This window comes from Nicotiana sylvestris, chromosome 1, assembly GCF_000393655.2.
Source record: "Nicotiana sylvestris chromosome 1, ASM39365v2, whole genome shotgun sequence".
Taxonomy (NCBI): Eukaryota; Viridiplantae; Streptophyta; class Magnoliopsida; order Solanales; family Solanaceae; genus Nicotiana; species Nicotiana sylvestris.
Window position 1 is genome coordinate 14,392,868 of NC_091057.1, and position 13,435 is coordinate 14,406,302.

The window sequence follows — 13,435 nt, forward strand, 5'->3', positions numbered from 1 at the left end:
CAGTATATTATGCTGGAACTCCAATATATTATACTGCAGTTCCAGTATAATATACGTATAATATACTGGAGTTCTAGTATAATATACTGCTACTCCAGTATAATATAATGGAGTTCCAGTATATTATACTGGAATTTCAGCATATTATGTTGGAATATTTTATGGATCTTCGTTCAAATTTATCTTTATATAAAAAGTGGCTAAATTTCGATTACTTGAAATTGTGGCTATATTTCAATGGCCACTTGTAAATCTGACTATTTTTAAATTTCTCCCTATTTAAACCCAACACTAGTCCAGGCCCACAACCCAATTATCCGATCCACTTTCCCAAAATTGAAGCTAGTTTTAAATAATTTCTTTACTATTTCGTAAATGTCACGATCCAGATTTTCTACCCTTGGGAGTCGTGATGACGCCTACTCATAGAAGCTAGGCAAACCGCAAAATATAGAAATTACTAACTCTTTCATTTTAACCCTTTTTAGCAATTTGAATTAACAGGTAATCAACATTTTAAATGTTAACGATAAACAGGATAAGTGGAAGACTTAAACAACTAAAAATAACCAAGTCAGTACTACAATGCCAATATGCTCCTCTACCCAGAATCCGGTGTCACAATATCCACGGAATGTCTATGAGTACTACATACAAGTGTCTGAAAGAAATACATTATGTCTGGAAATCTAATGAAAACAGAGTACATAATAAAGTAGAAGAGAACGACGGGATTATGTCTGGAAATCTAATGAAAACAGAGTACATAATAAAGTAGAAGAGAACGACGGGCTTGCAGACGCCTGCAAGACTACCTTGGGATCTCTGGATGGACTGAAGGCAGGCTCCCCGAGTGCTACTATCCAAAAGTTGCTCCGGAATTTGCACATAGTGCAGAGTGTAGCATCAGCACAACCGACTCCATGTGCTGGTAAGTGCCTGGCCTAACTCCAGCGAGGTAGTGACGAGGCAAGGACTAGACTCCAGATAAACCCGTGCAGTTATATGATATACAGCGGAAAATAAACAGGAATAAATAATTAACATGGGAGGGGGTACATGCTGCGGGGGAAATATCAAATCCAGCAGAAACTTAAGAGAAATATGATGGAACAATTCAAAATCTACAACAAAATAATAATAACACTGTTGCGGCGCGCAACCCGATCCCTATCATTTAACGCTGCTGCAGCATGCAACCGATCCATATCATTTAACACTATTGTAGCGTGCAACCAGATCCATTTATATCACTGTTGCGGCGTGCAATCCGATCCAATCTAACTTTGTTGCGGCATGCAACCCGTTCCATATATAGTATTGTTGCGACGGGCAACGCGATCCATATATAGTATTGTTGCGACGGGCAACCCGATCCATATATTTATATACCTTTAGCAACAATCATACCAAGAGTCCCGGCAATGGATCAACAATAAATTACGCTATCCCGCAAGGGATTCGACAGTAAAAGTAAATACGTCCCGGCAAGGGAGAAACAACTATAACCAATCTTAACCCAACTTCTACTTATCTCAGCTAACACCAATGCTCAATCACAAGTAATTTCCATGAAACAAACTCAATCCTTGCTCAATATCGAGAATCATCAATTAAAGCATCCGTAGTATCATTTAAGTACACGACAAATTTCAATTTAAGACTCACGGTCATGCTCGACACCAACGTATAGATACTCGTCACCATGCCTGTACGTCGTACTCAACAAGAAGCAAATAGCAAATGGGACACAACTCCTAATCCCTCAAGCTAAAGTTAGACCGAACACTTACCTCGAACTTCCACGGCTAACTCAAGCCTCAAACACCACTTTTCCTTTCGAATTCGGCTCCAAATCAATTGTATCTAGACATAATCGACTTAATAACATCAATAATCGCTAAACAATCCAATTTCAATGCTTAATTATAGCTTTCTAATCATTCTTCCCAAAAAGTCAAAAATCGACCCCGGGCCCGCTTGGTCAAAACATGAGGTTCAGACCAAAACCCGATCACCCATTCACCCACGAGCCCGAATATATAATTTGTTTTGAAATCCGACCCCAAAACGAGGTCAAATTCCCAAATAATCAAAAAGCCATAACTCTACCATAATCCTTAATTTTCTACCCTTAATCACATGATTTAGGCATAGAAATCTAATGGGTGTTAATGGAACTTGAAGAAAACGAGTCTAAGATTACATACCTATGAATTGGTGGTGAAATCCCTTCTCACAAATCGCCAAATTTGGAGTTGAAGAGAAGAAGTTATGAAATTTGGCTAAATCCCGATTTTGGTTCTGTTTTAAAATTACTGGACAGGCCTTCATCACGTTCGCGATAGGCTTATCGCGTTCGCGATGAAGCCAGCTTAAGTGACCTTCGCGTTCGCGATAAATGGCTCGCGTTTGCGGAGCTTCAGCTCTAGAGCCTTCGCGTTCGCATCCAAGTGGTCGCGTTCGCGTAGGGTATAGTACCCCTCCCCCTGCTATACCAGGCCCGCGTTCGCGAAGGGAAGACCTCCCAATGCTTCGCGTTCGCGAACTGATACTCGCGTTCGCGTAGAAGGAATTTTCCTTTAGCATGAATAGCTCATCGCGTTGGTGAGGGTACTCACGCGAACGCGAAGAAGAAAATATCAGCACACCAGAACTGAAAAACCTGCAACTTTTTGAGTTCCAAAAACCTTCCGAAACACACCCGAGCCCTCGGGGCTCAAAACCAAACATACGAACTAACTCAAAAACACCATATGAACTTATCCTTGCGATCAAATCGCCAAAATAAGATCATTAACATCGAATTAAACCTCAAAATCAATGAATTATTTCAAAACTTCTTAAAACATCAAATTTTGCATTTAAGGTCCGAATCACGTCAAACGGATTCCGTTTCTTACCAAACTTCACAGGATTATCTTAAATCACAAATAAGACTTGTATCGGGCACCGTAACCAAAATACGGGCCCGATACCAACATGTTCTAATCAAAATTCATTTTCAAATCCTTTAAACAATTTCAGAAAATAATTTTCTTTAAAAATTTATTTCTCGGGCTTGGGACCTCGGATTCGATTCCGGGCATACGCCCAAGTCCCATATTTTCCTACGGACCCTCTGGGACCGTCAAATTACGGGTCCGGATCCATTTACCTAAAACATTGACCGAAGTCAAATTAATTCATTTTATCTTTAAAACTTATCATTTTCATAAATTTTCATATATAAGCTTTCCGATTATGCGTCCAGACTGCGCACGCAAAATCGAGGTGATGCTAAAAGAGGTTTTTAAAGCCTCGAAATATAAAATTTAAACCTAAATATTTGAACGAAGTGTTTTAGATGGTCAAGAAATTATCTTCCGAATCCACCAACCAAACAATAGAAAATATTCTTCGAAAACTCACTTGCCAAAAATCAGATAATGTATGAGAAAACCACTTATCGCTTAATTTTCGGTATATTTCCCTCCATAACAACGCACCCGAGAAGATGAATTATGACAATCAATTAACAACAATAATAACATACCAGTATATTTTCACAGATAAGATTTAGGGAGGGTAGTTTTATATAGACTTTATCCCGCCTTATGGAGGTAAAGAGGCTAATTCCGATAAACTCTCGGCTAAATAAAAGCAGACAATCGACTAACAAGCAGAAGAAAAAAAGAGTCCAATGCCTTGGAAATTAAAATTTGTGAGTATTTCAATTTTCTATGAGTGGGAATAAGCTTTCTACACAACTATAAATACCATTTATGCAGCTTTTTGCATAAATTCTCTGAATTTCAAACTCTCTCCAAATCTTTTTCATGACGTCATAACAAAGGCACGTGACATCATGTGGCTTGATCCTTACAACGAATAAAATCTCTCCACACAAGACAAACAAATTTTTAATGGCACTTCGTTGTTCAATTGCGAAGGAAAGGGAATTACTCGACTGTCCCAATCACAATCGTATCGACTATCTTCAAAAATCCAAAAATGGATGTATTCACTCAACTATAGGTGGGTCATGGGGGGGGGGGGTTGACCCGATTTTAGAAGGGTTAAAATGGGTTGAGTCAATCAATAGGTGGATTAATGATCCACCCAAACATTATTCGGATTGAGATAAGCCGTGTCAGGCTGGGGCTAAAATTTGGATCATAACTCAACCCGCGTAACTCTCTCTAAGCTTTAATTAATATGTACATTATTTTCGTATGAATTGTATAATTATTAAATAAGATTTCTATTCTTTTGTTATGGTCATATATATATATCAATAAACAATTATTTCTAGATATTTTGACAAAAGTATTGATAGATCAATTTGGGCTAAAAATCAGCCCAACTTTAAATGTGTTGAGGTGGGTCGGGTCAAGATGGACTAAGCTCAATAAATGATCGGTTCAATAACCAATCCAGTCTTAGGTGAGTTGGGTGGATGTGATGACCCAAAATGTCATCACTTATTTTAAAACGAAATTCCGTGTTTTGAGGCCTTGAAAACCTCATTTAGAATCACCTCGATTTGCGTGCACAGTCCGGGTGCATAGCCAGAAAGTTTAAATACGATAATCTGTGAAAAACGATAAGTTTTGATTATAAAATGAGCTAATTTGACTTCGGTCAACGTTTTGGGTGAACGGACAAATATAGGACTTGGGCGTATGCCCGGAATCGAATTCCGAGGTCCCAAGCCCGAGAAATGAATTTTTAAAGAAATTATTTTCTGGAATTGTTTAAAGAAATTTGAAATGAAATTTGATTAGAACATGATGGTATCGGGCCCGTACTTTGGTTCTAGCACTCGGTACAGGTCTTATATATGATTTAAGACATTTTTGTGGAATTTGGTGAAATACGGATGTCATGTAACGTGATTCGGACTTAAATTGCAAAATTTATGTTTAAAGAAGTTTTGAGAAAATTCCATTGATCTCGAGATTTAATGTGATGTTCATGATGTTATTTTGATGATTTGATTATACGAATAGGTCTATATGATGTTTTTGAGTTAGTATGCACACTTGGTTTGGATTTCCGAGGGCTCGGGTGAGTTTTGGGTAGGTTCGTGTTGTTTTAGACTTAAAACTAGAAGTTGCAGGCCTCTGAACCTGCCAGTGCGGTCCGCACAAAAATGTGTGCGACCGGGGAAGGGGGCCAGTGCGGTCCGCGGTCAGTTTCGTGCGGTGCGCGGTGGAGGCCTGTGCGGCCGCAGTCCATTTTGTGCGGTCCGCACATGGCACTGGACCGCAGTACCACAGGAAGGCCTGTGCGGCCGCGGTCCATTTCGTGCGGTTCGTACAGGGCACTGGACCGCAGTACCTCAGGAAGGCCTGTGCGGCCGCAGTCTATTTTGTGTGGTCCGCACAGGGGGTCAGAGAGGGGTATAAATAGACGAGGTTTTCAGTTATTTTGTATTTTTCAAAAACCCCAAAAATATAAGAGACGATTTTTCAAATAACCTTTCTTCTCCAAATAAATTGTAAGTCATTTTTAATTAGTTTTCTTTAATCATTAACATCTTTTAACATGATTTCAACTTCAAATCAATTATTTTCATGGAGGAATTGAGTGTTTTGGGTAGAACATAGGTTTTTCAAAAATTGGGGTTTTGGACCTCGATTTGAGGTCCGATTTCAAAACAAATTACATATTTGAGCTCGTGGGAGAATGGATAATCGAGTTTTGGTTCGAACCTCGGGTTCTGACCACGTGGGCCCGGGGGCGATTTTGACTTTTTAGGTAAAACTTTGGAAAACTCATTTTCATGCATTCAAATTGATTCATCTAGCGTATATTGATGTAATTAAGTAACTTGTGGCTAGATACAAGCGAATTGGCGGAGGAATCGAGGGGTAAAGCTATAATTGAAACTTGAGTTGTGTTCGAGGCATCGAGGTAAGTGTTTGGTCTAACTTTAGCTTGATGGATTAGAAGTTGAATCTTATTTGCTACGTGATAATTATTGAGTACGACGTATAGGCATGGTGACGAGTATCTATGCGTTGGTATCTAACATGACCGTGAGTCTTTAAATTTTGAAGATCTTGATTTCATTGTTTCTTTCATGCCTTGGTGATGATTTCTAATTGTTGTGGAAAGTTTGTGGAAGGAATTGTAACCTTTGAACATCGAGGAGCATTGGCTCAAGTTATATTATGAATTGTGAAAGTATATGAGATGATTGAACCCTTTGGAGCATTGTCTCAAGTTATATTATGAATTGTGAAAGTATATGAGATGATTGAATCCTTTGGAGCATTGGCTCAAGTGGTAAAGTGAGTTACGAAATAAAAGTGAAAGAAAGAGAAAGAGTTACTAAATTGTCCCCTTGCCGGGATATTGTTGCTTTGTTGATTATCTCCCTTGCCGGGATTTAATTGTTTAACTGTTGTTCCCTTGCCGGGATCTCTATTACTATTTTGTTTATTCCCTTACCCCTTGTTTGTGATTGTTATTTGGGTGAGAAAGAGTGTTAAAGCACGAAGGGTGATGCCGTGCATTGTTTGTTATTGTGAGGAAAGAGTGTAAAGCACGAAGGGTGATGCCATACCGCACGACGTACCATTCCGTGCCGATTCTGTTGATTATATGGTGAGGAAAGAGAGTAAAAGCACGAAGGGTGATGCCGTGCACATTTTGATTATATGATTATTTTGGTGAGGACGAGAGTAAAAGCACGAAGGGTGATGCCGTGCACATTTTTTATATAACTGCTTTGGTGAGGCTGAGAGTAAAAGCACGAAGGGTGATGCCGTGCAATTGTTGATTTCTGCTTCCTTGTTGATATTCTAGTTATGTTGTTTCTTTCCTTACTTGATGCCTTTCTGTTCAGAACTATTATCTCCCCCACATCATGTTTTCCCCTCCCATATTGACTGGTTATTTCTGTATTTTTTTTCCGTTGTATATATATATGAACTGCACAGGTTTATTTGGTAGTCTGGTCCTAGCCTCGTCACTACTTCGCCGAGGTTAGGCTAGACACTTACCAACACATGGGGTCGGTTGTGCTGATACTACACTCTGCACTGTGTGCAGATCCAGGAGCAGCTTTCGGACAGTAGTTGGAGGGCTTCCTTTAGTCCACTCAGAGACCCAAGGTAGACATGCAGGCGTCCGCAGCCCTGACGTCTCCTTCTATCTCTATTTCCTATTTCATTTCCTTTATTCCGAAACAGTATATTGTATTTCTTCAGACCTTGTATGTAGTAACTCTTAGATAGTCTGTGACACTGTGACACCAGATTTTGGGGTATTTAAGGTTTTATAAGTTGTAATAGACGTAGCCCCAATGCAACTGTTATATTGGTTACCAGGTATGGAAAGTGCTCCTACGGTCATGCAAGCTCAGCTGGAAGTGGAGAAAAGCGAAATACAACCAATGGAAACAGGTATGCTAACAACGGCAAGGAAACTTACATACTCAGCTGGATCTCAAAAACAAACTATGGCTGATGTTGTTAAAGGTAATAGAGTACAAAATCAGGGCATGCAACTCAAATTCTATCCTCCGATGGTGAAGGATGGAGTGAAAATTGCCAAATTAAATCCAAAGGAGGTAGAATTGCAGACCCAGAAGTGGAGGACAACATTAATAGGTTATGTACTGGGGGGCAACCCGTCATTTAAGGAGATGCTTAAGTTCGTCTATGGTGTTCGGAACACTGTTACAACTCCAACAGTGTTACTACACGATGACGGGTACTTCATCTTTAAATTTGAATCTATGGAGGACAAAAACCTAATAGTGCAAAATGGCCCTTACACGTTCAATAACAAACCTATGATATTGAAGGATTAAGATCCAAACTTCCAGATCCAGAAGGAATCAATGAGAATTGTTCCAATATGGGTCAATTTACCTGGTCTACCGATTCAGTGCTGGGCTGAGGAAAATCTAGGGAGGATAGCTAGCCTACTAGGAAAACCTATATGCACTGATAGATTAACTGCTGAGTGTGAGAGGATTTCTTATGCTCGAGTCCTTGTGGAAATGGACATAACTCAGCCGTTGCCTAATGAGAGCTATATTGAGATACCAGATGGAAGAAGTTGGATGCAGAATGTGAAATTTGAATGGAAACCGAAATTCTGTCTAGAGTGTTACACATTTGGGCATAATACTGGTGACTGCCAAAAAGATGTGCAACAAGAGGAAGGACCAAGGAAGCAAAGAAGAAGAAGAAATAAGAAAACCACAATGAAGTGGAAACCAAAAGTTGTAGCTGAAGAGAGTACAACCATTCAACAACAAGATGAGCCAATAATCATCCTGAAATGGAGGTACAGGTGAACAACAGAGGGAAACAAGTAGTAGTTGTAAAAGGACCAGTTGACAAAGCAAAGTATAGAGAGGTCAATTATGATGAATTGGCTAAAAGGAATGCATTTGCTGCACTGACCATATTGGAAAGACCATCAGATGGGAATCAACAACAGCAAGTGTCCAGAAATGGATCAGGCCAATTGACCCAGGGAAGCACCTCAAGTAATCATAATCCCCCATGATCATTGTGTCTTGGAACATAAGAGGACTGGACAAGTCTTATAAATAGCGAGAATTAGAGAAGTTCTTGCGGATAAATAAAGTAGATATGATTGCTTGCCTAGAAACTAGAGTGAAACAACAAAAAGCAAAGGCTATTTACAAGAAAATGGGTGGGGACTGGAAAGTAGAAGACAACTATGCATTTGCACCAAATGGAAGAATATGGATAATGTGGAAAGAAACAATTGTTCATGTTGCAATTCTGGAAAGCGCAGACCAACTGATTCACTGTCAGGTGAAGGACAAGAATTCAACATTCACTAGCTACATAACATTTGTATATGGCCTACACACCATACAACACAGAGTATCACTATGGAGGAGCTTGAGGAATATTCAGCATAGTGGACCTTGGCTTATAATGAGAGATTTTAATAGTGTTTTAAGTGTAGATGATAGAATAAATGGGCAGCCAGTTCATCAAGTAGAAATGGCTGATTTTCAGAACTACATTGATGATATTGGAGTGGGACAAATCACCAAAAGAGGAAGCAGATTTTCATGGAGTAACAAGAGGGATGTAGAGGTCAGAGTATATAGCCATATAAACTGGGCTTTTGGCAATGCTGAGTGGTTCAACTCTTACACTGGAATTGAGGCAGTATATATGTTACTTGGTTGTTCAGACCATACTCCTATAATGCTAGACACTGAGGTGATAAATGTAAGAGTGAGAAAGCCATACAGATTACTAACAACAATGATGAACCAAAGAGAATACAAGGAAACAGTCCAGAGAATTTGGAGACAGAAGATCAAAGGATTCACCATGTATTCTGTTTGGACCAAATTGAAGAAGCTTGAATAAGAAACCAGAGATATACAAAAGGAGCACTCCTTAGTTGACCATAAGCTAAAGCAAATGAGAGAAGAATTGAAAGTGACCCAAGGAAAGCTGAATGAAGATTATTTCAACAAAGTGTTGATTGAAGAAGAAAGGAAATCCCTAGAAAGTATTGAAAAATGGGAAGCAATTCAAGAACAAATAATGAGGCAGAAATCAAGAGCAACTTGGATCCAATTGGGAGACTGTAATACCAAGTATTTCCATGCATATATGAGAGCCAAACAAGCAAGAAATAAGGTGAGTTGTATCTTCAATGAAAATCAGCTGAAGATTACTGATCCAAAACAGATTCAACAAGAGTTCACACAATTCTTTCAGCAACTATTGGGAACAGCAACAGAACAATTGCCAGGGATTGACATCAATATAGCAATAGATGGCCCTTGTTTAACACTGAACCAACAACAACAACTGTTACTGCCAGTAACAAAGGAAGAGATCTGCCAGATAGTGAAGAACTTACCTAATGACAAGGCACCAGGTATAGATGGATACCCTGCGGATTTTTTTAGAGATTTTTGGCCAATTATTGCAAAGGAAATTACAGAGGCAGTGCAACAATTCTTTCAAAATGGCAGATTACTGAAAGACATAATTTGCACAATTGTTACACTGATCCCAAAAGTGCAGAACCCCAGTTATGTTAAAGAATTTAGGCCTATTGCTTGTTGCTCAACAATGTATAAGATCATTGCTAAGATTCTGACAAATAGACTTAAATTGGTTGTGGATTTTCTGGTTGGGCCTTCACAATCTGCTTTTATAGAAGGTAGGAATATTCTTGATAATTTTATTATGGCTCATGAATTGATCAAAGGGTATACTCAAAAGGCAGTATCTCCTAGATGCATGATCAAAGTAGACATCAGGAAAGCCTACGACTCAGTAGAATGGGGCTTTTTGAAAGCAATACTACTTGAATTTGGGGTGCCTTACAAACTAGTAGCATTGATTATGGAGTGTGTTTCTACAGTAAGCTACTCTCTACTATTGAATGGAGGATTGACCAACAAGTTTGAAGCAAATAAAGGGCTAAGACAAAGGGGACCCAATGTCACCCTACTTATTTGTATTAGCCATGGAGTATCTAAACAGATCATTGAAGACATTAATTAGGAATCCAGATTTTAACTTCCACCCCAAATGCACCAGACTACAAGTAATACACATCTGCTTTGCAGATGATCTCTTGATGTGTTGCAGGGCTAATGAGGTTTCAATGAAGATGTTGATGGAAGTGTTGATCAATTCTCAAAGTCTCAGGCCTTCAAGAAAATTTGGAAAAAAGCTCACTGTGCATAGCAGGTGTTCCTAGGGAATTCAAAAAAAAAAATGCTAGCAGAGCTTCACCTAGCAGAAGGCAGCTTTCCATTCAAACATTTGGGAGTACCTCTGTCCACAAGGAAAATTACTATAGCACAATGCATGCCATTAGTGGAGAGGATAGTGGACAGAATCAGAAGCTGGACATCCAATTTTTTATCCTATACTGGAAGACTACAACTCATCAAGAGTGTATTGTTTGAAATACAGACTTACTGGGCTCAAGTATTTTTCATTCCAAAAAAAGTTATTAAACTGGTAAATAGTATATGCAGGAATTACCTATGGACTGGTGGTCATGATACTAGTCATAGGGATCCTATAACATGGGAGACTTTGTGTAAACCAGAAACTGCTGGAGGTTTAAACATTATCGATTATGAGATATGGAATAAAGCTGCCTTGACTAAGCTTCTTTGGGCCATAATGTCTAAGAAAGACAAATTCTGGATCAAGTGGATTCACTGCCACTACATAAAGAAGAAAAACATTACTACAATGGAGATTCCTAGGCAAGTTAGCTGGATAGTAAGGAAACTGTTTGCAGCAAGAGAGTGGTGGACTAATGATTTCACAAGAATTCAAACCTGCACTCAGAATGGGAAGTTCAGTATTAGGAAGGCTTACCTTCATACTACTCCACAGTATCCCAAAGTCCACTGGAAAATACTAGTTATGGTAACTGGAATGCTACCAAAACATAAGTACATTTTATGGATGGCAATGCATAGAAGATTGGCTATAGTTGACAGATTAGCCAAATGGGGAGTTCAAGTAGATCAGTCATGCACATTGTGTGGAAGAGATATTGAAGAGACACATGACCACTTGTACTTCGAACGTTCATACTCACAGAGTCTATGGAAATGAATGTTAAGATGGCTAGAGTACCAAAGAACAACTGGTAATTGGGAAACAGAATTGCAATGGCTAATTGCCAATGTAAACAACAGGAATCCAAGAAAGGCACTGCTAGGAGTGGTATTTGCAGCAGTAGTATACAACATCTGGATGGAGCGAAATGATAGAAGGTTTCAACAGCTGAGCAGAGAAGCCAAAGACAGAGCAAAGGAAATTGCTCTTCAAGTGCATATTGCTGGACAGAAGAAGCCTAAATGGTCATCTATTCTGCAGTCATTCAATAGTTATCCTACATGTAATCCAAGGCACATATGACAGCTAGAGTCTATATAGTGTTAGGATTTTTCTAAACAACAATAGTTGTATAGTGTTTTATGTGGTTGTACTTATGAGATCTGTTATATAGTCCACAAGAACAGATGATGTAAACTGACAAAATGGTTGAAATAAAAAAAAATTCTTTCGAAAAATAAATAAATAGACGTAACCTTAAGATATATAATTTTCGACTTCCGCTTATTGTCACACCTCCTTTTCCGGCCCCGCGAGGGTGCGAAGGAGTTTTCTCCAATTAAAGGACAGTCGAAACGGGATTTGTTTGTTTGTTTCAGAGTCGCCACCTGGGAATTTTAAGGCGTCCCAAGTCACCGGTTTTAATTCCTGAATCGAGGAGAATATGACTCTGTTTGTTATTCTGCGAACCAGAAATCCTGAGTAAGGAATTCTGTTAATTCGGGAGAAGGTGTTAGGCATTCCTGAATTCCGTGGTTTTAGCACGGTCGCTTAACCATTTTTTATATTTGGCTTAATTATCTTGATTTACTAAATACATTTTTTCTTGTTGCCCGATTTTATTACCGCTTTTGTTTAGATTGTTTTCAATTAAAGATTTTCTTTGAAACGAATCACGCGTACGTATATTCGTATTATATATATATTTATAAACGTAAAGAATCATGTCACGCATACGTGTACACAGAATGATTGATAATATTTTTTGTATATATAAAAATATGATGTATGCAATTGTGCTTAAAATAAAATCAAGGACATTCGCCCCTTTTGTATGATTAAATAATGAACTGCACATCTCGGGTTATATGAGATTAATTTGATTTTTTTCAAGGAACCCCTTTTTTATTAAATATTCGCTCGAAGTTGCGCGAACGCATAATCCGAATTGATTTTAGAAATATAATCAGGTTGCGCGAACGCATCCCTAATCACGCAAAATATTCTTAATAGTAGTAGAGATTTTCCACAAATTGTTTATTACTTCCATATATTTTATATGAAATTCATGAGAAATCCCTATTTGAAATGCCTCTAAATTTCTTGAAAAGAATTCTCAATTTACTAAGTGTCAACCACAAATTATATTTTTTTTCCGTATGAATTATATTCCTCAAAAACCATTCGAATTTAACGAGTAGAACAAGAATATTGTTTGTGGGTAATACTACCATTTTTTATCATGAATACAACATTAGTATATAAAAAAATTTCGAATCATATATAAAACTGGGAAAAGAATTAATTTGATAAACAAATTAACAGTTTCCGAAGAGTTTTCATTATTTATATTTAGTGCAAACTCTATTTCTACATATCATTGATATAAAATGTTGCAATTCGTGCTTATACATCCCATCTCATTCTCATATACTTGTTTTTTAGTCCAAAGTTATAATTGCTTAGTTAATTTGTTTATGACGATAAAATAATCAAATTGATGAGAAAGGGATTATTATACAAATTGACTCAATAAAATGGCATTACATGCAACATAGTGTTATGTCTGAACCATTCATCATATTCCAACATCATAAACAAAACGGATTATATCAATTCGC

At 38.2% G+C, this 13,435-nt stretch overlaps 3 protein-coding genes across 3 annotated transcripts; all 3 read left to right on the plus strand.

Annotated features, from left to right (window-relative positions):
* The first annotated feature begins 7,834 nt into the window (after window positions 1-7,834).
* LOC104227398 (uncharacterized) lies at window positions 7,835-8,511 on the plus strand. The gene is made up of 2 exons (XM_009779639.1): window positions 7,835-8,224; window positions 8,293-8,511. Exons 1-2 carry the CDS (start codon window positions 7,835-7,837, stop codon window positions 8,509-8,511), a joined length of 609 nt encoding a protein of 202 aa, XP_009777941.1.
* Window positions 8,512-8,597: 86 nt separating this feature from the next.
* Window positions 8,598-9,359, plus strand: LOC138890457 (uncharacterized). Its single transcript, XM_070173844.1, has one exon. It carries the CDS (start codon window positions 8,598-8,600, stop codon window positions 9,357-9,359), a length of 762 nt encoding a protein of 253 aa, XP_070029945.1.
* A 1,371-nt stretch (window positions 9,360-10,730) lies between these two features.
* On the plus strand, window positions 10,731-11,897 carry LOC138890465 (uncharacterized). The gene is made up of 2 exons (XM_070173853.1): window positions 10,731-11,551; window positions 11,675-11,897. Exons 1-2 carry the CDS (start codon window positions 10,731-10,733, stop codon window positions 11,895-11,897), a joined length of 1,044 nt encoding a protein of 347 aa, XP_070029954.1.
* Window positions 11,898-13,435: the final 1,538 nt, after the last annotated feature.